Raw genomic sequence first — 27,171 nt, 5'->3', positions numbered from 1 at the left:
AATTATAATAATGCTGGATTGGAACACACATGACATGATAGTGCATAGAAACTGCAATCACGGGGGGGAAGTCATAAAAGTAGTTGGTAATAAAAGTAATAAAAGAGAATATTGAGGAAAGAATAGCATCTGGACAAGGGGGTGCTGTGTGAGTGACCCAGATATTACGGTAGCAGGATAAAACACTAGTGTCGATTGGCTCTTGGTCATCAGTACTGGCTTTACTCCTCCCAATCACTCCTGCCTCACTTCTCCCTTTTTTGTGCATGTTTTTCCACTCTTTAACCTTCTCCCTTGCTTGGTTCCCTAAACACAATTGGATATGTGTTGAAATGGCAAAGAAAAAGAGACCTTATAGACATTTGAACTGTAAAATGAGAAGCAACAATGAGAATATAGTACAGTATCCAGTAATAATCATGATAAAATTGACTTGCTGGAGCAATCAGAAAAAGGGGAAATAATGTAAGCAACCTAAAGTTTACTGTAGCATGACATCTAACATTTTCGCTTCATATTTGTTCAGTGAATCCACCCACCCACCCACCCACCCCACACACACGCACACACAAATTAGAAGAAATGATTTATTTTCAAAAATATACCTAACCCACATATAATGTAATTTTGGCTTCTTTTCAAAAATATCCCTAACCCACATATAATGTAATTTTGGCTTCTTTTTGTACTAGGTGAAGTTATAACATCTCATGGTGCAATTGAACCAGATAAGGACAACATCCGTCTAGAGCCATATTCATTACCACAGGGTTTTACATGGGACACTTTGGATCTGAGCAATGCTGAAGTTGTAAGTAGAACTGGTGTAGTTCTTTAAACGCAAGCAGGGAACACCTCATTTCAATGTTGGGCCCTGCTGTATGTGTATAGTTCTTGGGCACACAGAGTTGTTTCTCGGGTGTTGAAATAAATGAGGCACTCCTACTCACAAGGAAATGTATATGAATAATGGATCATCCCACATGTGCACCAGAACTGCTGGAATGGGGAGACTAATGAAGAATTCGAGTTAGTACACTTTCCTTAATCGTTTTCCCCTGAATATTTTTTCAGCTAAAGGAGTTGTACATGCTGCTAAATGAAAACTATGTAGAAGATGATGATAACATGTTTAGATTTGACTATTCGCCAGAATTTCTCTTGTGGTGAGTAACAAATTCCATCTCAAGTAGTAACCTATGAAGAATTAGTACCTGAATTTTCTTGCTTTCCTGTTTCCTTCCCTTCCCCTTTTTCCCTTTGGTGTCATGTCTAGACTGAGAGCAGATACGATGTTTTTTAATGTTTCTACAGTGCTTACAAAACTTTAGAAATAATAACACACTATCTCTTAATTTTCCTCTCCTTCTTGTACTGGTTCCAGGGCCCTGCGACCTCCAGGCTGGCTTCCGCAATGGCATTGCGGAGTCAGAGTATCATCCAACAGAAAATTGGTAGGGTTCATAAGCGCCATTCCTGCACACATTCGGATTTATGAGAGGTAAGCCCTGATCTCTTTTGATGTTATATTTTTAAAAACAAATTTTGTTTGCAATCTTTCATTGTTGGAGGATTGTGAGACCTATTTATTGACTGATTTGATTTGTACCCCACCTTTCTACCCAAAACTGGCACTCACAGCAGCTTATAGGCATAATCAAAATGGATTAAAACAATAAAACAATACATGACAATTCAGTAAAAACATAATAATTACGGAATTTTAAAAAATGAAAATAAAACTCATTGGTAACTTTTTGTAAGGAATTGAAGGGAAATCTTTGGGGGCATGCTGGAAAAAAATGTAAATATATTCTGAGGCTGAAATCCTATGCACAGTTACACCAGCTGAATTCCCAGTGAAGGACTGCAGTTTTAGTGTTTATTGGGAATGTCCGCAATAAATCGTGCCCTCTTCGGCAACTTCTTACTTCTCAAAAGTATCAGACATTGCTCTGTTTTGTGCATAGATGGAATTATAACCAAGATGTTCATCAAGACACTGGAGAGGCAGAGAAAGAGAAAGTATCCTGTATCCAGCTTTATGTTGTTCAGTCATTAAGTCGTGTCCGACTCTTCGTGACCCCATGGACCATAGCACGCCAGGCCTTCCTGTCCTCCGCTCTCTCCCGGAGTGTGCTCAAGTTCATATTAATTGCATCGGTGATGCTATCTAGCCATCTCATCCTCTGCTGTCCCCTTCTCCTTTTGCCTTCAATCTTTCCCAGCATCAGGGACTTTTCCAGGGAGTTTTCTCTTCGCATTAGGTGGCCAAAATATTTGAGCTTCAGCTTCAGTATCTGTCTTTCCAATGAGCACTCAGGATTGATTTCCTTTAGGATGGACTGATTTGACCTCCTTGCAGTCCAGGAGACTCGTAAGAGTCTTCTCCAGCACCACAGTTCGAAAGCATCAATTCTTCGGCGCTCAGCCTTCCTTATAGTCCAGCTCTCACAGCCATACGTTGCTACTGGGAAAACCATAGCTTTGATTATGCAGACCTTTGTCGGCAAGGTGATGTCTCTGCTTCTTACTTTGCTGTCTAGGTTTGCCATAGCTTTCCTCCCAAGGAGCAAGCGTCTTTTAATTTCATGGCTACAGTCACCGTCTGCGGTGATCCTGGAGCCCAAGAAAATAAAATCTGTCACTGCTTCCATTTCTTCCCCTTCTATATGCCAGGAAGTGATGGGGCCAGATGCCATGATCTGAGTTTTTGTAATGTTGAGTTTCAAACCAGCTTTTGCACTCTCCACTTTCACCCTCAACAAGAGGCTCTTTAGATCCTCTTCGCTTTCTGCCATTAGGGTGGTATTGTCTCCGTATCTGAGGTTGTTGATAATTCTCCCGGCAATCTTAATTCCGACCTGTGATTCATCCAACCCGGCGTTTCTCATGATGTACTCTGCGTATAAGTTAAATAAGCAGGGCAACAATATGCAGCCTTGTTGTACGCGCGCGCGCGCGCGCACATACGTACGTTCTCCTTCCTCCACTTAGTCCTGCCATCCCACTTCAGTCTTGAAGCAGTATAATCCCAGCTTCTTATCCTGATCAAGCCAATGGTATTGAAAGTGTTCCTACAACTGTGACTGGTGATCACTGACTTGCAGAGAAGGAGCTGTTGCCATGTTCTGTGTGGCAAAGATTTTTAAGGAAGAAGAATCAGTGTGGCACTCCACGGAGCAGAAATTCCAGATAATTACTACATTTGCCAGGGGCACCAATTGAGCTGGTGGCCTATAATGTTTGGAACACAATTATTAATCCCACCATGGCCAGACTAAAATGTGGAGACCTTTTAACTTAGAAGTTTTGCTACTTTGGAGCGCGAAACAGCTGGACAGTGTGAGGAGCACCTGTTAAGCTCATTTGCTGCAACTCTCATTAATTTCAGTGAGAGCATTTCTTAAACATGGGAAAGACCCAAGTAATGGCTGCAGTCCAAATTCTCCACAGATAGGAGAAATATAATTTGGTGAATATATTTTATTTGCTTTTTTAACAGTTTCACCTGCAGTGCAGCACCCACAAGGGATCCTGCAGTAGCTTGCAAGCCCCTCCCCCGTGTAAAAATGTGCACAATAAAGAAACAACCTGCATAATAATATCTAAAACGAACAAGAAGCTCTGAAATACAAAACTCCTTAAACATGTTTCAGAAGGTCAGAAGACACAGTATACTTTGGCGGCCCAGAAGCTCACAATCCAAAGGCCTTCCTAAAAAGGGAAGGTCTTGCCTGGCCATGCAAAAACTTTGCAAGGGAATTATCCAAATGAACCTCCCTGCAAAAGAGAGTTCCAAGGAGAGTGTGCCAGATATGATTTCAAAATATCTTTTGCTTATACAGCTGGAGGCATGCAGGATTAAAAACAGGGCCATGCATGCTTAATATTCTATGGTGGTATATGATCTGCAAAGAGCACATTACTTCCAGAATAAGAAAGGGCAGCAATCCATTGGAATACTACCTTGGCTGAAATTGCCAAGCTTTTCTTTGGCTAAATGATTAGGTGTTGAGTTCAGCATTGTTTTAAAAGATGTGGCGGTTTCATGAATTGCAACAGTTGAACAAAGAGGACACGCAAGTGCATTGTGCTTCCAGTGTGATGCATGAAAAGGAACTTGCAGAAGGATATGTGGAAGCTGATTACGAAAACAGCCTGCATTTCCTACACCTGCAATTCCACTTTTGTCTTTTACATCAGTGCTTCAATTACAGGGGGACTTTTGTGATGGCCCCCTTAGCAACTATTTTTGGAAGCCTATGGGGTGTGTGATTGGGATAAAATTGGGAGGAGCCAGGGTGGGGCTTGAGGATTTAATTAAGAGACCCCTACCTTTTCCTACCCCAGAATTCAAGCACTCCATTACATAGAGCAAGGGGTGAGCAGAAGATAGATCTCCAGATATTTTGGCTTTCTACTCCCTGAAGCCCCTGCCAGCATGGCCAATGGCCAGGAAAACTGGGAGTTAGAAGTCCAAAACATCTGGACTTCTACTTTCTGCCCACCCCTGAGCAGCTATCTCATGGTGCCTGGGTCATAGCCAATATAACAACTTGCACGTTTCATCTCTGCCCTTCTCATTTATGTATTGTCACAGACTCTTAAGTCAAGCCGAGTCATATTAGAAGAATTCGTATTCTATTTCTACACTATAGGCAGACAATATATAATAGAACATTTGGGTGGAATTTAAAACAAAATTAAGTAGTGGCTTATAACTTTTTATTCCCAGTGAGAAGAAAATGGTAGAAATTAATTTTCTGTGTGTCCATAAAAAACTGAGATCTAAGCGAGTAGCACCTGTCCTGATTCGTGAAATAACCAGGAGAGTAAACTTGGAAGGGATATTTCAGGCAGTTTACACTGCAGGAGTGGTACTTCCCAAACCTGTTGCAACTTGCAGGTAAGCAAAGGGGTTTTTTTCTGAGATACCTATTGCTTTCTGAAGGCTTGTGGGTGTCACTGGGTTTGATCCAAACTTAGTCATGCTTAGAGTAGACTCGCTGGAATAAATGGAACTTAAACTAGTCATGACTTGTCCCATTGATTTCAATTGGTCTCCTCTAACCATGATTGAATCCAACCCATTGTTTGTTTTTATATATTTAGGGTGCAATCCTATGCATGTTTAGACAGAGAAAAGGCCTACAGCTCCCAAGGTACCCCAGCTAGCATTTTGCTGTCTAAACATGCATAGGATCATGACCTTAGTCTACAAAATGAATGTTATAGTTCAGTGGTAGGTAATGTGGTGCCCATGGGAAAGGCCCTGGACACCTTTCTTGGTGCCCGCCAAGGTACCTACACCTCCTACTTTCATTCATTTATTATATTCCTCAAAAAACTCAAAAAATATTTTCTGAAAATTGTGGGTTCAAGGTGTTTAGTGTGTTAGGGCTCCGACCTCACCTCTGCATGGTACTCATCTTCTGGATAGGTTACTTATCTTTTGCCACACCTCCCATGGAAGCCATTTTGTGGTGGAACCCAGGACAGCTTTTCAAATTGCCAGTGCCCCCTTGGCCCAAAAAGGTTGCCTACTCCTGTTATAGTTTAAGTTTCCAGCTTAAACACTGTGAGTTTAAGTCGGAGGAAGGCTTTGTATATTATGAAGAATCAGGGGAAATAAAACATGGGTTTGTCACATTTTTACTGAGACGTGTGAAGGGGGAAGTGGGCATTTCTGCCGTTGTTGGCAATGTGTAACCTATGGACATTAAAGTCATTTGCATATCTTACCGTGGGAGAAGATGTCTGAACTTCCCTGTCACGTGTTCTACCAGGAGTACAAAAACGTGGAAGCTGTGTTTCCTATCTCCCTACTCTTCACTTCATTTCCTTGTAAAGTACCAAGAGCTTTGTTGGCTTTTTATAGCCAAGTTCAGGCAGTTTTATGTGAGAGAGGTTTTAGCAGCTATTTGTGTTGAAGTATTCTACTCCGAAGTTGTTGTGGCAGGTTTGGGAGTTAATTTTTATTGTTTATTAATACTAGGTTTACTTTATGTGTTGTTTCAACATTGGTTATGTCAACTGCCTTGTGAATCCTAGGCCCAAAAGGAGGGATGTAATTTTTTTTAAAAAACCCACGCTCTCCATACCAGGCACAGTTAATAGACATATGATGCTGCTCATGGGAAAAGACTTCTTTCCTCCTGTTAATATTCAGTCCCATCTTTAAGTCATCAGGCATTTATTAAAATCCTTTCATGTCCTTACTGTATTACAAGTTAAACAACGCACAAAGTTTCAATGTAGCAATAGCGCTCTCACTGTTCTGTTTTCTGAGTGGGATGCTCTTTCTGGCTTGCTTGTTCACAAAAGGCATTCTTCTCACTTTCTATTGGCTCTGTGGCTTTCTTATATAGCCAAAAATTGGATTGGCTACATGGCATGGGTTGTCAGCTTTGGCTACATGATCCTCGATTGGCTGGAATCATATTGCCAAGAGGAACGTGACAATGTGATTAAAAGGGAAAACTGTGGTGAGGCAGTGAACAGGCATAGAAATAATATATGAAAAGGGTAGGTGTGGGGGAGCGGGAGGTGAGAAAACCCTTTTGTGCCCGAATGTTCACTTTGCAAACATTCAGTGCAGCCCTAGTATACACTGTTACATGCATTCCTTTTTTCTCCCCATGTTTCCTAAGAAAAACCAGTTATGGGTGACTCGCCACGTGATGGCAGTGTTGCAACAGCCATTGCCTCTTGTGGAGAAAAAAGACTGCCAATATGCTAGTCCAAAGTAATTATGTGTGCTCTATGTAGAATGCACTGTACTCTCAATTTTGCATTAGTTTGTCTGTCGATAGTTTGTATATTGCTTAAATAAATTTGCTGAGCAGCTATCTTACGATGCCTCAGTCCTTGCCTTCAGTAAAAAAAAAGTACTAGAATCAATAGATGAAGAGCATAATTCGATACCACCAGAAGTGTAGTGGTAAATTTTGAAGTGCAGGCACTCATCGTGACCATCCCCATAGCCACACCCCCAGTGAGAATCCAAACATTCAGGTAGCTGTGTTGATCCATATCAGCAAACTAGTTCTAGCAGTTTTCATCTCTAGGGGGGGAGCAGGACTTTTGTAAAGCTATTGAGTCTTAGGGCTCCTTCACACCGGGCTTTTATCCTGCGATTGAGATTGCTCCATCACGGAAGCAATCTTTACATGACCCAGTGATCACGTTACATGACATCTTTACATGACCCAGTGATCACCCCAGGCATCTCCTGCACTAAATGTCCTTTGTTCCGTTTTTTAAATGGATCGCAGATAATGAGCTATCAAATTACCCCGTTGTTGTTGTGGTGCTACATTTCAGTTTCTTCCATCAAAAGAGTTAAAAAGTGGCAGGAAGAGGAGCGAGATCAATGAAAGATAATGGAAGACTCAGATGGGGGGGGAGAAGGGGCGGGGAAGGGGAGGGGGGAAAGGAAGCGCAAGCAGGTGTAAAGGGAATCATCTGCCTTTAAAAAGGAAGCAGAAAGCCACCTTTTAAATGCAGGATTTTAGGCTGGTGTAGAGATGCCCTTAATTGCCCATTCAGGACTAAGACACCCGAACATACTTTGCATTAGAACAGGGAGCAATGTATTCATTTCCTCCCAGCTATTGTGAGAATTGTAGCTAAGCTAAAGGGATTCTGGGGGTGGGGGGTGGCAGATGATATCAGCACCCCCGCTAATAAAGAAGTGCTGGCATTGCATCCCTCTGACCAGTGCCTCCACTACACCACTGGATAGCACTATATCAGCATCTACTTTGTAGTCTAAATATTTAGTGTTAAGCTGTTCTCAGTAACATTTCAGATAGAATAGAATCTTACCTGGGGCCAGGGTTGCAAGGTGCCAGCTGACAAAATAACGAGCATGATTATTTTTTGGGCAGCAGCATTCAGAATCTTCTTTGGCGACAAAGTAGGCTTTTCATTGTTTTCATTATTTATATCCTGCTTCTCTCCATCAAAGATGGGTCCAAAGTAGCTTCCAAAAATAAAAGAAAAACGTCCACTCATAAAACTAAATACAGATGATAATAATGCAAAAATGTAACTGCCAGATGCAAAAAGAAAAGAAACCGCTCCTTTACACTTTGGCTGGAACATGCTGAAACTTTCCAAGGTCTTTGCAGTGTATACTGAAAGGCAAGGGCATCAGCAGAAATCTTTCAAGACGGCGAGGGTGGTATCAGGAAAAACAGCACATGGCCTGAATTTTGAAAAGGAAAAAAAAAAAACTTGCTCTAGTGTTATGTTACCTGGTTTCTCTAAATAAGGCGGAAATGAAGATTGCGTTGGAAGTAAAGGACTTACTTCTGAGTAGACAGGTATAGGATTACACTGAGAAATACTGTTTTGAAGTGGGCATGTGGGAATGTATACACCAGCTGTCCCCAACCTAGTGCCCTCCAGATGTGTTGGAGCTGGTTGGGAATGATGGGAGTTGTAATCCAACACATCTGAAAGGCACCAGGTTAGGGAAGGCTGATATACGCCATCAGGCCTGCATCTGAAATATAGGAGCCATGGGATATAATCCACCTTTGCTTCTGTTCGGCTCCCATCCACTTGAGTAGGGCTGTCTGGCCCAGATTGCTCATGGCTTGTGCTTATAGTGGTAGCTGCTAGTGCTTGAAGTTTTACGGGTGCTTTTTGGAATGTGTTTCTACATAAAGAGCAAAATGAGACTTGTCTTCTACATATAAAAGCTCTGTTCAGTGGCTGCCTGGGTCCTCTCCAAGCAGCAGGGCAATATTTTGCCTTCAGTTGTATAATTTAAGAATTAATTTGCCTTTCTTTAAGAGCAAGCGGAGGCAGTGCTTATTTAGAAACTGGTATTGAGTGAGATTAATGTTTTAATTTTTAAAAACATTTTTATTTCCAGGTATTGGCATCGATCGTTGAATCCCAGAAAACTGGTAGAGGTGAAATTTTCTCATTTGAGTAGAAATATGACTTTGCAGAGAACGATGAAGCTTTACAGACTTCCTGATGTAAGCAATGTATCTATCAGAGGACCCTCACTGTCACAGTGTGGCCCAAAATAGCCTTCTGTCATTCACTGACAAGGCAAGCTTTCCATTTTGGGGAGGCAGTTCTGTTCAAGGGAAGTAGAAACAGTAATACTTATTGGGAATAAGTTTTCAAAAGCTGGTAGAATGAACTTCGAAGGTATTGGTGGCATGTGTGGACAAGTTATCTTGGGGCAGCAGGAACAAGATTTTTTTTAATGCTGCCTCAGTTTGCTTGGGGAATATATATATATATATATATATATAATAAAAATATGAGTTTTTCTACTCTGAAACCTTGGGGATGGATGCATATTAAAGATTTCCCAGTAGTGCTGAAGGAAAAGGTCTTGGTTTTAATGATAAGTTCTGATGCTGAGAAGTGTGATATGGTCAAGCTCTTTAAAAACAAAAACAACTCCCCCCGCCTTCCCCGCACACAATGTACTTGCTGTTTTTCTTTGTGTGAAACTATCTATGTGTTACTTTTGCCTTCCGCATTTTCTCTTACTTGAGTTGGTTGGCTTTAAACATTTGCTACCATACTGATGACCCCAAACAACAGAGCATGGCCAAAAGAAGAGACAAGCTGCATAGAGGGTCCACTGTGGATATCAAGGAGAGAAACTAACTGAAACATGTTTGTTAAGATGGAGAGAAGGAGATAGTGATAAGCCAGAGTGGAGGAACGTGTGGCCTTCCAGATGTTGTTGGTTTGCAACTGCCATCAGCCCTAGCCAGCATAGCATAGCCAGTAGTGAGGGATGATAGGAGTTGCACTCAGTGGTGTAGTGGGAAATTTTGAAGTTCAGGGGTCCATCATGGCAGTCCCCTTAGCTGTGCCCCCAAGGAGCTGTATTGATGCCTATCAGCAAACCATTTCTTAGGAGTTTTCACCTGCAAGGAGCAGGTCTTTTGTAAAACTAATGGGTCTTAATTGCTCATTCAAGATCAACCCAAAATATTTTGCATTGCAACAGAGAACAATATATGGCTGCTGGGCAAATTCATTCCCCCACCCCATTACTGTGTGGATTGCTGCTAAGCTCAGAGGGGAAAAGGAATTCTGAGGAGGGGACGGGGAGATGGTGGATTGCTGCTAAACGGAGGGAACAGGAGGGGACAGGGAGATGACATCAGCATCCCTGCTAATAAAAAAACATGGTGCTGCATCCCTGCAAGTCCTGACTCCACTATACCACTGGTTGCACTCCAACATCTGGAGGGCCACACATTCCCCATCTCTGTGTTAAGCTCTGGATGATTAGTAAAGGAACATGGATAAAAGGTGCAGGAGGAATTGGGGTACCTTGGCATACGAGACCCCATTTCTCTGTGATGGAAATGGCTCCAGAGTTTGTAGGCTGCTTCATAAGGTTGGGTCTGTTTATACAGCATTTGAGCTTTGTCTCATGCAACACTGGAAAACCTGGCCAGGCCCAGCATCAGGGACCAGGACTATTAGGAAGCTGCAGCACCTCAACAGGGCCTACCAGCAGGGCCTACCGGTGTCAGCCCTGAGCAGCAGCATCTGCCACCACCACTAACAGCAAGAATGTGCCTCCTGGGAGATTTGGTTCCCCTCTCCTAGGCGACACACTGTCCAGAGCAGCCATCTTCAATCTGGTGCCCACCAGATATTTTGCACTACAACTCGCAGCATTCCTGACCATTGGTCATGCTGGCAGGGGCTGATGGGAGTTGAAGTCCAAAACATCTGGAGGGCGCCAGGTTGGCGGCGGCTGTTCTAGAGTACAGAAGCCATTTTTGCCCATCCCGGAATGCCCTTGCACTTTTTAAAACCTCTTTAGTGTATTAAGCTGTTCTTTAATTTTCTGATATCTTTCCCTTTCACAAGGCCACAAAAACATCAGGTTTGAGACCTATGGAACAAAAAGATATTAAAGCGGTGCAAGAATTAATTAACAATTACTTGAAGCAGTTTTATCTTGCTCCTGTTATGGACGAAGACGAAGTGGCACACTGGTTCCTGCCTCAGGATCATATTATTGACACTTTTGTTGTAGAGGTTAGAGAGATTTTGTTGTCATCCCCCCTCCCTTTCCATATTGCTGCCCTTTATGTCTTAATTTCATTGCATTGCATGTTTTTCAATTGCTTATCGTAAGCCATGTTGTGAGGACTTTGTGCTGAAAGACAGGATTAAAACATTCCAGATGAGCGTTGAACTTCTTTCAGCCTGAGGGCCAAATTCCATTTCAGAGAAGCTCTCAGGGACCACATTCGAGTGGTGGGTGGATCTGAGGCCAAAAATACCATCATATTTTAGCTTAAAGCTCTTACTGCCTTAGGAGAGGCATTTGAACCATTTAGAATGGGGCGGGGGGACTGCACAAAAGCTAGGAAACTGTCAGATTGGGGGGGGGAGTGGGGGGGCCGTGGCCTTCTGGGAAACACCAGAAGGATGGATTGGGACCTCAGGCAAGCCAGATTTGGTCCCTGAGCTGGAAGTTCTTCACCCTGGTTTAAAATAAATCCTGGCTTAAGGCCAAAATATCTAAAAGACTGCCTCCTCCCATATGAACTGTCCCTACCTTGACATCAATCCCAGAAGGCTCTGCTATGACTCACTTTGCACGTAACGACTACCTATGGGTTAAACAACGAATAGTTAGCCATGGCCGCACTGGAGCAAGCAAGCACACTGCCTCCTGTGCGCTCACCACTTCTGCTTTTTTTCCAGGTGGCAAAACAACCCAGGAACAGGGCATTCCTGGGTTGTCGTCATGATGTGCAAACCCAGCACTCTGGGTTGTTGAGGGAGAAACAACCCAGAGTTTTCACCCAACAACAAACCGTGGTTGTTTCTCCCTCAACAACCCAGAATGTTGTTTTGCGATCCGGAAAGAAAGCAGAAGTGGTGAGGGCGCAGGAAGCAGCTTGCTCGTTCTGGTAAAGCCACGGCAAAATATGGGTTGTTTAGCCCATAGCTAGCTGATACACGTGAACCGGGCCTGTGTGTCCCACCAAAAAAGAGGCTCAGTTGGTGGGAATGAGAGACAGAGCTTTTCCTGTGGCAGCACCTATTCTGGAATTCCCTCCCAAAAGAGGGTGACACTAGCTTCATTCCTGATGACATTTAGGCAGACAGTGAAAACATTCTTATTCTACTTGGCTTGTAATGGTTTTTAATGTATGATTGACGGTTTTAACTCTTTTGTTTTTAAGGTCTTGCTTTTAATTTTTGTTTAATGTTTTGTTTTGTAATTGCTCAGGGGGGCCTTATTAGGGATGAAAAGCAGTATAAAAATGTTTTTATAAATAAACTCCCTCCCAGAACACTGCCAATGGCCCTTTTCAGATGCAGCGTTAAGTTATGGCTTAGCATTATGTGCACAAACAGCACGTGGCCTCAGGCTCCCTTCTTCTCCAACATGTCATAAGAAGATTGGAAACATCTACTTCTGCTTTTAAAATAAACAAGAGTTCCTTGTTATAACCAAACTTGGGGGAACTGTGGTTAAACTATGGTTTGTTCAGACAAGCTAGGATTAAATTGTGACTTACAATCCTGGCTTGTTAAAGCAGCCTTTCCCAGCCTGGTACCCTCCAGGGGTTTTGGACCACAACTCCCAGCATTCCTGACCATTGGCCATGCTGGCAGGGCTGATAGGTGTTGAAGTCCAAAACATCTGGAAGGCACCAGCTTAGGTTGGCTGAACTATAGGGTAACCAGAGATCCCCAAGTTCAGATGTATTTTTTTATTTTATTATTACATTTTTATCTCACCTTTCTTCCATCATGGAACTCAAGGTGGCTTCATGTGGTTCCCAGGTGATCTCCCCTCCAAGCACTGACCAGACCCAAATCTGCTTAGCTTCAGCAAGGTGGCTGTTTCAAATGCCTTCTGACTATTTCCTGGGACATAATAAGGAACCCCACTAAAGTTTAAAAGCAAAAGCAGGTGCTTCCCATCTCCTCCTCATGGCTGGGGACCATGTGTGCAGGGAGTGTGCAAGCCCGAGATTCACTTCTGCTTGTGCATAGTAGAACGTTACTATGGCTGGGTTTGAACATAACATCTCTCCCTTGTAGTAAAACTATGTCTGTACCAAAATGTCTTATTTTAACTTGTCCCTCATTGTCCTGTAACAACCACAATTCACTTCCTGCTCTTAGAATTGGAAGCTCTTGGTTCTGCACAATATGTCATCTAAACTAGATTGCCAGGGCTGAGAGTGAGCAGGGGCCTTGCTGCAGTGGGGATAGCTTTGCTGTGCAGGGTGCTGCCCTTTCCCTTTTTTTCAGTTGCAAGCTGTCCACTTCAGCACTGCAGAACGAAGCAAGTCAGTGCGGCATCGTGGTTTGAGCAGCCATCCCCAACCTGGTGTTCTCCAGATGGGTTGGACTGCAACTCCCATCATTCCCAGCCAGCCATGCAGTCCAACACATCTGGATAGCGCCAGGTTGGGTTAGAGTGTGTTGGACTAGGAATGGGGAGACCTAGTCAAATCCCCACTCAGCTATGAAGCTCAGCGTGTGACCTTTTCGCCAGCTACTACCTGTCAACCTAACCTACGCTGTGAGAATAAAAATGGCTGGGGGACCATGTACACTGCCTTGAACCCCATGGAAGAAAGATGGGATAAAAATGAAACCATCCGTGTAAATGAAACCATGATAAAACCATAATTGCTCCCGCTGCAGTGGAACCCCTTTTTCTGCCAAGGGCCACAGTCACTCTGTAATCTGTTGTAATCAGTATCTGTTCATACTGAAGTGAGCAGGGCCCTCCCCGTTCCTCTCATTCCACCCCCACTTCTTTCTCGCTCTCCTTCTTCCGCCTTGCCCAGTGGGCTGTCCTAGGAGAGACAGATCGCTCTTGCTGGAGATCTGAACTGATAGCTCGCAAGGGCTTTTGAAATTAGGCCGAGGGTTGCCCGCTCTGACCTAGAAAATGGGTATTACAGATCATGATCAACATGTCATTGCTTGTTTTGAAACAAGATTAACAGAGCTTTATTAGCTAGCAGTAGATGCAGCAAATCAAATACATCTCAGCTGGGGTAGTTCTTCCTTGGCCTGCAAGTTTGCCCAGCCACCTGAGTTAGTTAAGAAACCATAATGTGCTATACTGCCTTTTTGTTTTGATTCCTCACTGCAGATTTATTTTTCTTCCCTAGAGTTCAAATGGTATTTTAACTGACTTTCTGAGTTTCTATACGTTACCTTCCACCGTCATGCACCATCCTGTTCATAAAAGCCTCAAAGCCGCCTATTCCTTCTACAACGTTCATACAGAGACGCCACTCTTGGATCTAATGAATGATGCACTCATTATAGCAAAGCTGGTAAGTAGCTCCATCATTCTTGTTCTCATTCACTATGTGTAGGTGCCACACACCTCTTGACACTGAAGGAGGAGAATAGGGCAGTGTCCAGAGCTCTGTGTTTGCATTGAAGCCCCCGGAGAGCTTAGGTTTGCACTCAGGAGCTCTAAAGTTTAAATCAAAGTTTTGCAACTGTGCTTCTGTTGTGGTAAGAAGTCGAAAGACAATATGAAAATGTGGCTTTCATGTCCCATTTTAACCAACTGTATAGTCTGGGATGTCCAAACCTAACATAAAATAAAGGCGGCTCATTGCTAGGTTTGAATGAGATATAAGCTAAAAAAAATTATCTTGTGTTGAATTTTTATAATACAGTGGCAGCACTAAAGTTATCAATGGATGTTAGCTGCTGTGTTGTACTAAACGCTAACTGGGAATCTTTTTGTTTTCTAACAGTGTTTTCAGCATTTTAAATGCCATTATCATAAAATACTGTGCACTAGGCTTGTGTTTTTGAAACCAGATAGCTAAATCTACTTTCCTGCTTCTAAATTAGGAGTCAGCAACACCCCTGGGCCAACCTTTTAAATCTCTGCATTGCTGCTAGGTTTTATTCTGGTTGTATTGTTATATTGTGGTCTTAATGTTTTTATATTTTATATTGTTTTACTGTCTGCTTTTTGGTTTTAATTTTTGTGAACTGCCCAGAGAGGTTCGGCTATTGGGTGGCGCATGCATACACACACCTGCCCTCATCTTTGTCAACTTGTAAGTGGAAGACATTTGTGATTTGGTTCTTTAAATAGGATTTGCTAATAGAGCAATTTGCAGGGTAGGAATTGGGCTTTAGCACACTATATCTTGCCTAACTGGGGTCCTAAATAAATAACCTGATAAATATCTATTCCCTGTTTAAAATATGTAATAGCCCAGTGCCACAAACTAATAGCCCAATGCCATGAACTTCAAAAGCATAGTGGTGCCTAAGATGAGTTGCACTAGGAGCAAAATGTCATGGAATGTTACAACATGGAAGTACAACGATGGTGCAGTGAGGGCTGGACTTTGGGACCAAAGGCTAAGACCCTGCAGCCCAGGGGGGCCCAAATGAACACCAAGGCAGCAGAAGCCAACTCCATTTTATTCCTGTAGTCATGATGGTGCTATTATTTAAGTAAGTTTAAAATGCAAAACTGCATATGCTCAGGTTTTTTAAAATCAGGGTTGGCAAAATGTTGTTGTTGTAGTAGTAACATATCAGGAATACGGAAGCAGTTGTAAAGCATGGAAGGGCAGTTATGTAGGGCCAGGCAAAGAGAAATGTTAGTTAGGAACATTAGAACATAAGAAGAACCATGCTGGATCAGATCAAGGGTCCATCTAGTCCAGCATTCTGTTCACACAGTGGCCAACCAGTTGCCTTTGGGAAACCCACATGCAGGGCATGAGTGCAATAGCACCCTCCTGCCCATGTTCCCTAGCAAGTGGCTTACATAGGCATACTGCCTCTGATACTGGAGGTAGCATACAGCTATCAGGACTAGTAGCCAGGGATAGCCTTCTCTTCCGTAATTCTGTACTTCACAGTTGAAGTAAGATACCACTGAAGCAGATACAGTGGTGGTTCTTGAACTCATGAGACAACAGTGAAATGTAGCGTTTATATGGAAAATAGTGCAGTGCAGTAGAATGCATGCAGTGTTGGGCTTGTGCAGAAGACCAAGATTTAAATCTCCAATCAGCCACGATGCTTGCTGGCAAGTAACTAGTCTCTCGTAACATGATCTCTGCCTCACAGGCATGGCAGAAAATTTAAATGACAGTTGTACTCCAAATTTCATGCACTCAAAAAAAAAAAAAAAGGCATGTAAAGAAATATCCAGGAAATGTCCTGGAATGCCAGGATTTGGAGTTGTGTTATTATCAAAACATTTGATAGAACTTCTACAGAAGAATCAGGAGCCAAGAAAAAAATGGAAGTAGACAATGATTCGGTGTGGTGGAACAAGTGTTGGATGCTCTCAGCTTAAATGAGAAGCAGTATATAAATATTGTTAATAAATAACAGAATGGGGATAGTCTTGTTTACATTGCCCTGAGTTAGTTGGAGGAACACCATGATACAAATTTGATAAAATACAAATTCCTGAATACTGTTACTTACTGTGCATTATTGCCTCCCAATTTGCCCCCCCCATTCCACTGATTTCTACCTAGCTGAGCATGTGTAATTTGTTTTAATTATACACACTTTAATTTCTTGCTCTTTGCACACCACTTCTGGTGTGCAAAGAAATTTTAGACAAGTCTAAAGTTTTAGACAAGCAGGCTATAAATGAAAAACGTACCAATTTCTACTACACTTGTCACTAGTACAGATGTAATTTTAGTTAAAATTAAGGTATACTCAACTGTAATACTTAAGACCCTTGGTCTATCTCTAGACAGGCACCTTCTATTTTATACATCCTACCATTTAAATTGTAGTGTTGTGAGTGTAATGGCTATTTTCATTAACAGTGGGTTGGCATTTTCTGCATGCTTAATGGGTTTATACTGATATTATGACTCAGTATTGTTGTCCAGGTTTGGTTTATCTTGCACTAACTACAGGTCTAAGCAGCATAAAATCAAAACTTGTATTTTTCAAGTGTAAGTGGGATACTGTTCCCTTACCTCCTGATGAGTAGTAAGGATCATGCATATTGAATTCTTTAAGGACAGACCATTCAATGTTGCATGTAGTAAGTACATTCACTCGAGGCACGTTTGGGTATAATTCTGCTTACCCACCACTTGAAGGTTCTGTACATTTTGAGATGCACGTGAGCAGGAATAGAATCATTTGGGTCCTTATAGAATCATAGGCAGAATCATAGGGTGGGAAGGGGCCTACAAGACCATACTGTGCAGAATGCTTATCAAACAGCAGGATCTTCCTCCTAAGAAGAACATGTGTTTGTATACCTCGATGTAAACCCTATTAGAAAGTCAATGTTTAATTTCTTTATATTGCCAGAAAGGGTTTGATGTGTTCAATGCACTAGACTTGATGGAAAACAAAACATTCCTGGAAAAACTGAAATTTGGTATTGGAGATGGCAACTTGCAGTATTACTTGTATAACTGGAGGTGTCCTGGCATGGATTCTGAAAAGGTAATGCACTTACAAGAGAAACTTTTTATGTAGTCCTACACATCTGGAGGGTACCAGGTTGAGGAAGTCTGGGTCCATAGTAATCTAAATTATCCAGATGCTCTGTAATTTTGCTTCCTAATTGTGTTACCCTGTAAAATGTGTACTGATACACCCCCTCTATGGGAAGCAAGGCCTGAAGCATTCAGATATCCACACTTCCCTTTCTTTCTTAGCCCTGTCTACACTAATGTGTATGTGTTGTCATCTTTCTAGGTTGGTCTTGTATTACAATAAGGAGAAAGGACACTTGTATTTATAGTTCTTCGAAGTAATCATCTGGGCTGATGGAAGCTCTTGGATCAGTACAATTCAAGAGGAGTAAAAGCACAATGCCTGATGAACTTAAATCTATTGAACCTTGGGGCATGCAGGGGGGGAGTGAAGAAATCCATGCGTGACCAGCCCTCCACACCTTCACCTCTGAACGGAAAAAGCTCATGAACTTTTTACTGTTTGCCGATGAAAAGAAATAAAGCACATTTGTTTAATTTTCAACGCTTAGCTCGCATCTTGATGAAAGGGGTTCTTTTCTCCCTCCCCTTCCTTCCCCTGCCCTGCATAAAAGACTGGGGGGTTTTGTACAACAACTAAATGGCAATGGTGGAATAGAGTACAAATTATTTACTGTTAATGTGACTGAACTGCTGCATTTCTATTTATTAAGTGGTAGTGTACGTTTATCAATGTAACAAAATGAAGGAGCCAATTTTGAGTATTTCTGCTTATTTCCATCACATGGATGTCATCACTGGAAAGAAGAAAAGTCTTGGGAGTATGACTGTTTGTTAGGAAACATGGAAATCTTGGATGTCTTTTGTAACTGTGGAGTGGTACAGAAATGTGCTGGTTTGACTAGTGCATTTGTTTCTCCATAAGCAATGCTGCCAAATCAATAAAAATACAATTTGTACTTTGATCTTCAGTAGATCACTGACTTGACTCAATAGTATTGCACTGTTTAGTGCAGGTGTGTATATATTGCCTGAATTATATTATTCATCTAACTACTCTGAGAAAGGAAAACCCTTTACCTTTTTGGTGGAAAGTTAAGAGCAGTCTGTACATAAAACTAAGAATTTTAGTACTGTTATCAAGATGTGTTAAGAATGAATGTGTTCAAGACTTTTGCAAAATTGCACATATTCCTTTTGTCTACTTGCTTTAAAAAAAAAAGTCCATAATTTTAACGTGAAAGTATGTTTGTGTAAATAAGTAAAATTGTTGCTAGTAGTAATAGTATGACCCTCAATTTTGGAGCAAAGCGGTTGCATTGTCCCTTGAGCAAGAAAGCAAATGTACATACCTTGAAAACACTGTGTCCTCCTCCATCCCCATCCCAGTCTTACTGATCAGCTGAGTTTAAAATATGCTGAAGCCTTGTATATGCATTCCACACTTTGTAACAATTACCTATCCTCTGACAATAGTAACCAACCTAAAAAAAAACACAAAAGAGCAAAGGCTGTTTGTAGACATTGCTTACTTGAAATAAGTTAGACTCATGGGATCCTTCCATGCTAGGGTGAGTTGGCCCAAACTGATTTCTCAGCAGGTTTGAACAGGTTGAATGGTTCCTGTGAAGGTGTCCTTTCTTCTCTAGATTTCAACTTAACATATCCTGTTGGTTCAATTACTTAAGGGGGAAAAAAGATTCACATGTTTAGCAGTGACCTGAAAAGTTTACAAGACTTTCACCAAGTGCAAGCTTACTGGAGAAAACATTGTTACAATGCATTAAACATCTGAAATTTGTGAGGAGAGATAACAGTGAGGAAGGACTCAGACCTACGATCTTCCTCACTAGATAACTGGAAGCAATCTGGATATTAGAGAACTTGCTGATTGTTATAACCCAATAGTTAGTTACAGCCACTTTTTTTACAACAGTGTTCGTACTTTGTCCATTGTAGAAAGGTCAAACACAAAGTATAGCTGGTGTACACAAGTGATGACTTGGCCTTTCATAACCTTTTAAATACAAACTGCTCTAAGCACTAAGCTCGGATAGCAGATAGAGATCACTTTTCACCTGACTAAATGGCTGAGTTTGTACAGAACTGCTAAATCCTAGTTGAGTGCTCTGTGCAACCCAAGTGAAGCCTCAATCTTGAACGCTTTCTCTCACACCCACACACACACCGTGTTGCCAGGAGGAAAACTTTTGTAGGGTTTATTTTCTGTTTCCCCAATTCCTGGCTTGTTGCTATGTGTGAACCAAAAATTGTGGCTTAAAATGAACTCTTAAGTTATCAAACAAGCCAGCTAACCAAACAGTTTATAGTTGACTTGTTTAGCAACTGCCTAGAGTTGGTTTTAAACCATGATTCCTGGTTTGCAAATAACAAGCAACAAAGTAAAAATAAAGGCTGATTTATTCCTCCTCCAAGCCCACAATGGAGGAGCAACAAACACACAAGCCCAGCACTTCACTTGGATTGACAAGAGGCTTGTCCACATAGTGCTAAACCATTGTTTAGCAATGTAATGGCTTGTAATTTATTCAGTTCTTGTCGTTATTGCCTAACTCTCCCTACAGCTTGCTATTTTCCATATTTATATTACAGCAGCTTTCTGAAGCAACTTTACTCTGACAGCTATTTAAGTTGCACTACCATTTTATCTCCAAATTAGCAATTTTAGTACTTAGATTCAGTAGCATGTTGTTAATTTGAATGTGATAGAGCTGTAACCTCCACTTAGGAAATATGCATCACAGGATCTGCAATGAAATGATGTGCAACCAAAATTCTCGATTTCAAATGCTTTCTTTCCTGCAGGTATTTGGACTGACATGCTAAAGAAAGCATTTCTATATTAAAAACTAAATGCACCTAGGCTCAGTTCTGCATGCATTATTTGACCACAACCGCAAGTGTCCAATAGAGAAAAATATTAAAAGGGAAAACACTTCCAAATTTGCAGATGTTTGCAATTCCAGCATTTAACAGATGACCAGCTATTGAGTCTATCAGCACAGGTGGATGTTTGAATAAACGTATCGCTTTCCTACTATTTTGTTGAATATTATGTTTTGTCTAAAATACCTTTGTTCGAAGCACTACTACATTCCTTCTAAAATTACATCTGGCCCAAAATACAGTACCAAGGCATTAGCTTGAATATTGCAACACAGTTCTTAATCATTTTGTAAACTCTGAATCAATCAGTGAGCCCAATCAATATTTAATATTACATAGTTTTTACTGAGAAATTTTTAAAAACCAAGGGATATATAGAATGTAGGGTGCAAACCAATATATTTACTTTGAAATACGTTTTTTAGTTCTGGGAAGCTTCCTTTTCTTGTTTGGATTGGGAACTATTCTTTTAACCTTGAGTGCCTGCAAAGCTGTATTAGTAGAGGCAAGTTTGCAGTTATCTATTCTTTTCCGTTTGTGACAAGGGGAGTGCTCCTCTGGATTTGACTTTGCGAGCTCAACTGCTGGCACGTCCATTAGATCAGTATCTTCACTTGCCAGGGTTTGTTCAGTTCCACGATGAATCCATGGCACATCCAAACTAGGTATTCGTGGAATAATCACTTTGGCTACTTCTGCAAAGGCATCAGCATTCCTTTTAAGTCCCAGTGCTAGGACCGATGTTAACCCAAGAACTGGTGCTAGGCTTTCGCTGAGGCGTGGAACTTGGGCAGCTGGGATGGCCCGACTTGCACTGAGTGGAATAAGGTGAGACGTTAGCATGGCTGGTTTGGCAGATTTGCACACAAGTACAAGCAGTAGTTCATTTTTTTCCAAAGCTCTAGTTACTTCATTGATCCCAATAGCAAGCTGGTTCCTGATTTGCAAGTCGGTCCACCCGTGTGCTTTAGCATCCTCTGTTCCACTCTGGGCTTGAGGTTCGCTGATCTGGCCATGGCATGGTTCTTTCTCTCGCTTTTCTCCCGAGGAGGGTTTCTTCCTCCTCCGAAGCTCTATCTTCTTAAACCCAATCTGTTTCATAACTTCTTCCAAGGCCTCCAATATGAAGTGCGTATCTGCTCCATCCAGGGTATGCCACTGGAAAGCATACGGATTATTCAAAGATGTCTTGACCATCATTTGCTTTGATTTACGGGCTGATCCCTTCCCTTCCTGAATGGACATCTTGATGCTCCTGTTATGCTTTGACCCTTAAGCTGTAAATTAAAAGCAAGAGCAAGTATTGTGAACAATGCGAGAAACGTACAATGTCTAGACATGTACAAGTTATACCCCATGCCCGGTTCCCAATACACACATCTTGCTTCTTGATGCCTTCTGCTAATATGCCATGTCAGTACCATTAACGTCTTGTTACAGTAACTTGTACAATGTTTAACTTCTAACGCTTATCAAATTTACATTGGGTGGGATAGCTAATACCTTAGAAGACGGAAATAAAATTCAAAATGATATTGATCAGTAAGAAAACTGGGCAAAAAATAACAATGCAGTTTAACAGAAATGCAAAGTTCTTCATTTAAGAAACATGCACAGATATAAAACGGAGTATTTGGCTTACCAATAGTACGTGTGAAAAAGGTCTTCGAGTTGTAGTTGATCACAAGCTGAATGTGAGTCAGCAGTGTGATGTGGCTGTAAAAAAGGCAAATGCAGTTTTAGATTGCATCAATAGAAGTATACTTTCTAAGGGTGCAATCCTATTGGGATAGTTGATAGCCTCCAAAGTTGGAGGCTACTAAGTATCTTATGCAGGATGGATGAAGCACAGAAGGGATCCTCTCCTCTGTGCTCTGGCCGCCCTGCTTTTGTGGCTAGATGGCTGATTTTGGCTGTCTAGCTGGGGCACTTCAGAGCGGTTGGGGGGGAGGCCCATGGGAAGCTGCGTAAGCGGCTTCTGCAATTTCCTCCCCCCCCCAGGACCGCCCCTTTCCCCCCCTCCACACCCCGTTTCCGACTACAGAGACTGGCAAGAACTGTGCCACCTACGAGAGGGAGGGGGCAGGGCATGCAGTGCCTGGCAACCACGGTTGGAGCGCTGCCTCCAGCTCGGTTCCCACAAATGGCCCTCTAGACAGTGTCTAGTGGCCATAGGATTGCTCTCTAAATTACAAGAAGTAATAGTTCCACTCTGTGCTGGTCAGACCTCATCTCAAATACTGTGTCCAGTTCTAGACATTACACTTTTAAGAAGGATTCAGGTAAATTGGAACAAGTTCAGAGAAGGACAACAAAGATGATCAGGGACCAGAAACTAAGTCCTACAAGGAAAGATTGAAGGAAGTGGTTATGTTCAGCTTTCAGAAGAAAAAACAGGGAGGGGGGATATAATAGCACTTCTCAAGTACCTAAAGGGGTTATCATACAGAAGAGGGCCACAACCTGTTCTCTACCACCCAACGCTGTAGGAAACAAAATAAGGGGCTTAAGTTATAGAATGACAGATTTTGGTTGTACATAGGAAAAACATCCTAGTGGTCACAGCAGTCAAGACAATGGAACCGATTGCCTAGGGAGGTGGTGGGTTCCCTGTCACTGGAAGTATTTAAGCAAAGACTGGACAGCCATCTGTCAGGGATGCTTTAAACTGGACTCCTGCACTGAGCAGGGGGTTGGACTCATATCCCCTTCCAACCCTATCATTCTACAAAGCAACAAAGTGTTCATTAACATTTAGGGAAAAGACACGCAGGATTGCTGCTTGTTTTAAGAATTATACACATGACACTACAAAAAGTCAGTTTGCAAATTTTGGGGCAGGGTATAAAGGTATTTCATTTGATACTGAAAATATATATCAGAAGGTATAGTAAACTTGAACAATGAAAATCTAGAAGCAAAAGTCAATACTGTCTGAAGGAACATTTGGATCTTAAATGTTAAAGAGCAGGAACATCTTGATGGGATATCCTTATCGGACTACGTATCTCAAATGACATTTGAATATACACAACTGTTACTGAACTGGAGTCAATTTCTACATGAAATTGGCTGCACACATGATACAGTCCACCAGAATTTTTGTTTCTGTAAAACCCCATTGAAAAGAATGAAAACAACAGCAGAAGGCCACCCTGGAGTTTGCACACAACGTGCATTTTTCAGTCAAGTCCATTCTTTGAACTCCCCTGACATTCTTGAGATGTTATGTCACAATCTACTTTTATACTTTACTCCTACCTGTGCCTCAACACGACCAGTACAACTTATCGTGAAGAAGTCAAATTGTGTTTGCTACCAAGTGATTGTGAAAAGGGGGTTTCCATCCTAAGACAGACAGCCATGCTCTAGGTTTGCAAATGAAAAATGACTGCTGAAAATACATGTTGTGCCCCTACAGGACAAGAGTTCACACATTTAACTCTCCACATGTTTTAGAATAGACTGGTAAAATTGGAAAAGACCTTGTGCCATTTTTATCTCCCTATTCAAAGCAGATGTTCATATGCTATAAACATAAAAAAAAGAGTTCTCTTTGTCTAGAGAACACAGCACACCAAAGATTACTTTATGGCAGTATGAACTTTTGTAACCAACCTCTTGAGGTGGAGAAGTGGCAAATATAAGAAACCCTACACTGCCCCTCTGTTTGTGTTATGCCAGTGGGACCCACACTGGTGCAACAGGAAGCTAGCGTTTCCTAAAGTAACCCTGGAAACCAACTCAAACACTTGTTTCCAGAAAAGGACAGGTCAGTAGAGCTCCCTTCTGGAAGCTCCGTTGACCTATTCTGTTCACGTATATCAACAATTTAGGGCACAATCCTATGCATGTTTATACCGGAAAATAGTCCTACATGGCTGGCTGAGGAATGCTAGGAGTGGTTTAGACAGAAAAAAGTCCTACATGTATAGGATTACAGTTGGTTGGCCACTGTGTGAACTGAATGCTGGACTAGATGGGCCCTTAGTCTGCTCCAGCATGGCTCTTACGTTCTTATGAAAAGAAAAACAAGTGGGAAATGTGTGTGCGTGTCAATATAATTTCTTATCTCAGTAAGACTTGAACAGTTTAAAATACCCTTACTAGGTTTTGGAGAACCTAATTATTCTCCCTAGACTGGAAATGTGCATTTCAGCTCACTTCCGGTTGCTTTAGGAAGCGCTAGGTTCCGGTTGTGCCGGTGGTGGGTTGGGTACACCACTGGTGCACGGGTAGCACTGGATACTGCCCCACTCTGTGTGTATGTGTGAGTGAGTGTAGGTATGTGTGAAAGACGGGCAAACAAACCCCACTATTCTAAAGCAATGCAAATGCCCAAGTTAAAATTTGCTATGGAAACATATGTGCAAATAAAACCTTGGGTCATTAAAGAAAAGATACTATGAGAGGGATGCCATCATGTAGTTAGAGCCATTGAGGGTCTGGGTCCAATGCTGTTGTAGCATAACAACTAACAGCATGAACTGTGAGCTGCAAGTCCCAATTCAAACTTCCCCTGACAACCATAAAATAGGAGGCAGAGAATTAGAAAGGCCTCTATTTGCAGAAATCCAATCCCGTCGTGGGATAGTAATACAGACCTCAATGAGAATTACTGAGAAATGGATGAAGTGCTGGAACCCAGGCCTCCTAGATATTGTTGTTATGGCAACAGTATTTTCCTGGTGTTCAAAGTCCCACCTCTCTCATGGAATTATTGTGAATCCCTGGTCAAGTCACCACCTGTCAGGCTCTGTTTTCCACCTGTAAAACTCAAGTGATCCCAATTTACCTCACATGGCTATTTACGCATTTCGCAAATTATCAGCAGCACTAACTAACCCAAAAACGGTAATGAGAAGCAGGACTGGCCCTACCAATAGACAGAGTGAGGCGGCTGCCTGAAGTAACGGACACTATGGGGTGTGGAGTGATGGCAGTGTGTTGGAGGAGAAAGTTGTGTGTGCCACACAGCCTGTCCTACGCTCCCCTGAACTAACCCGCTCCCCACAGGTGTGGTGGAAGATACTGTTCCATCACCTGTGTTGATGTAATATTCAAATGCCAGTCCAGTCAGTGTCTACACAAAGGGGGGGGGGGGCATGCACCATCATGCATTTTGCCTCAAAAAGCAAAATGTCTTGGGCTGGCTCAAAAGGTCTGGGGGAAGCCCCCATTCTCTTTCCAGTGTGATTTTACCCCATGCTCTTTAAAAGAGGCTAAGGCTGTAATTCCACAGCCCATCAGCCGGCCTTCAACAGGCTGGAAGGCAGTCTTACCCAACATGGTGCCCTCCAAATGTGTTGGACTGCAACTCCCATCATCCACCGGACACCACAGGCGTTGCTTCTGCAGACATTCGGTGGTACATGCGAACACCCGGGGAGGCCTATGTAATCTGCGCACTGTTGGAGACTAGGGTATGTGGCCCATCCCTGCTTGTGTGAAGAGGTACCATGGTTTTTGCGTACCCAAACAGGTGTAGAGTCTTGGTAAGGTGGTAAGACTGGAGCCTGTACTACTTCCAGCTGTAGGTTGCATGAATTGCATTTTTGCATGCTCCCCCATGTAACAAAATTGCTTGAAAAGAGAAAGTGAGCACAGCAGGGAGAAGGCTATGCTAGAACAGCTTTGCCCAACCCAGTGCCCTTCAGATATTTTGGTCTACAGCTCCCATCACAATAACCATTTGCGATGCTGGCTGGGACTGATGGGAGTTGTAGTCCAAACATCTGGAAAGCACCAGGTTGGGGAAGGCTGTGTTAGAACCTCTCCCCACTGCCACGTGGAAAGTTTCTTACATGGAGAGCCCTTCAAAAAAACCGTATCCCCACCCATGAAGGGCTAGAATGCATTCTACCATCTCAGCATTGGGGCACCATCCTGCTGGGTTCCAAGTCAGGCTAGAGACCTGTTCCACACACCAAGCAGAATGAGGTGGAAGAATCTAGGTGTGGTAAGCGGATATGGCAATTTCAGAATAAAGATGGGGGATGCCATTTTTGAATGCTTCCTCATGTTTTTTAAAAAAACACACCAAACAACCAACCCAACCCGGGCATATCAAGGAGAAATGTTGCAGACCGGCCTGCTCTCTGCTCTGCCAGATTTCTCCTTGCAGGGCGGTTATTACGCTAAGGAGCCTTCAAAAGTGTGGCCCTCCGCTTAAAATGCTGCAGCCCGTTCTACCACCGTGGAAGCCTTCCCTGTTTGCTGCCTTGCTTCCAGGTGGGGCCCCGCACTCTCAGCGCAATGCCATGCACGCGCCCTAGGGGGTAGGCCCCACAGAACTCAGTGGGGCTTCCCTTGGCGGAAAGATGCGTATGAACTGCGCTGCAATCGCTCAGTCGCCACCCTGTACCGCCCCACCAAGCTGCCTCGCTTGGCAAAACAGCGAACAGCAGCGGCGCTCTCTAACTCCGCTTCCCCCAGCCTGGCGCCCTCCAGATGTGTCGGAACTACAACACCTAGCATCCCCAGCCAGCGGGGCTGGGGGTGCTGGGGATTATAGCCCAACACATCTGGAGGGCGCCAGGCTGGGGGAAGCTGCTCTATATACACCGCTCCCAAACTCACCCGGGTGCTGCACTCCCGCAGCCTGCCCCGCCAAGCTACTGCCCCGCGTCCAGTTTCTCGCTCCACCCACAGAGACGGCTCCGGCGCCAGCCTCTAACCCACCAGGGCGTACGCGGAAACGACGCTCCCATGCCGCCTTCCTACTCACCGAGCTCGGCTGCGAGGGAAGCGGAAGGAGAGGCCGGCCAGCGCCAGGCTCGACTGGCCCCGTTGCAGGCCGAGCCTACCC

General features: G+C 42.9%; 2 protein-coding genes across 13 annotated transcripts in view; one reads left to right on the top strand and one right to left on the bottom strand.

The window, feature by feature from the left end:
- Positions 1-19,138, top strand: part of NMT2 (N-myristoyltransferase 2) — a 45,093-nt gene extending 25,955 nt beyond the window's left edge. For 4 of the 5 annotated variants that reach the window (XM_084858974.1, XM_084858971.1, XM_084858972.1 and 1 more), the window contains exons 4-12: positions 693-811; positions 1,075-1,166; positions 1,385-1,501; positions 4,739-4,909; positions 8,888-8,996; positions 10,873-11,043; positions 14,160-14,327; positions 17,326-17,463; positions 17,719-19,138. In XM_084858974.1, coding sequence (XP_084715100.1) covers positions 693-811; positions 1,075-1,166; positions 1,385-1,501; positions 4,739-4,909; positions 8,888-8,996; positions 10,873-11,043; positions 14,160-14,327; positions 17,326-17,463; positions 17,719-17,739 — 1,106 coding nt within the window. In that variant the 3' untranslated portion in view covers positions 17,740-19,138. The remainder of the gene's footprint in view (positions 1-692; positions 812-1,074; positions 1,167-1,384; positions 1,502-4,738; positions 4,910-8,887; positions 8,997-10,872; positions 11,044-14,159; positions 14,328-17,325; positions 17,464-17,718) is intronic. The other variant, XM_084858975.1, reaches the window with a different exon arrangement.
- RPP38 (ribonuclease P/MRP subunit p38) lies at positions 576-27,171 on the bottom strand. 8 transcript variants are annotated; one of them, XR_014792408.1, is made up of 6 exons: positions 27,091-27,171; positions 22,006-22,079; positions 20,770-21,640; positions 18,989-19,138; positions 7,831-7,987; positions 576-3,131 (listed from the first exon to the last, which is right to left on the bottom strand). XR_014792408.1 is itself a non-coding variant. In XM_084858977.1 (4 exons), exons 3-4 carry the CDS (start codon positions 21,606-21,608, stop codon positions 18,916-18,918), a joined length of 864 nt encoding a protein of 287 aa, XP_084715103.1. In that variant the 5' UTR covers positions 21,609-21,640; positions 22,006-22,079; positions 27,091-27,171; the 3' UTR covers positions 18,210-18,915. The 8 variants fall into 8 exon arrangements, 7 of the variants coding, with proteins under 7 accessions (XP_084715103.1, XP_084715105.1, XP_084715104.1 ...); XM_084858977.1 differs by lacking the exons at positions 576-3,131; positions 7,831-7,987; positions 18,989-19,138 and adding an exon at positions 18,210-18,940; XM_084858979.1 differs by lacking the exons at positions 576-3,131; positions 7,831-7,987; positions 18,989-19,138; positions 27,091-27,171 and adding exons at positions 18,210-18,940; positions 25,646-27,010.

Source organism: Heloderma suspectum, chromosome 5 (assembly GCF_057233095.1).
Source record: "Heloderma suspectum isolate Gila_16-S chromosome 5, 16-S_ref, whole genome shotgun sequence".
NCBI classification, from domain to species: domain Eukaryota; kingdom Metazoa; phylum Chordata; class Lepidosauria; order Squamata; family Helodermatidae; genus Heloderma; species Heloderma suspectum.
The sequence above is the reverse complement of the archived record's forward strand: the minus strand, read 5'-3'. Positions and strand labels throughout refer to the sequence as shown.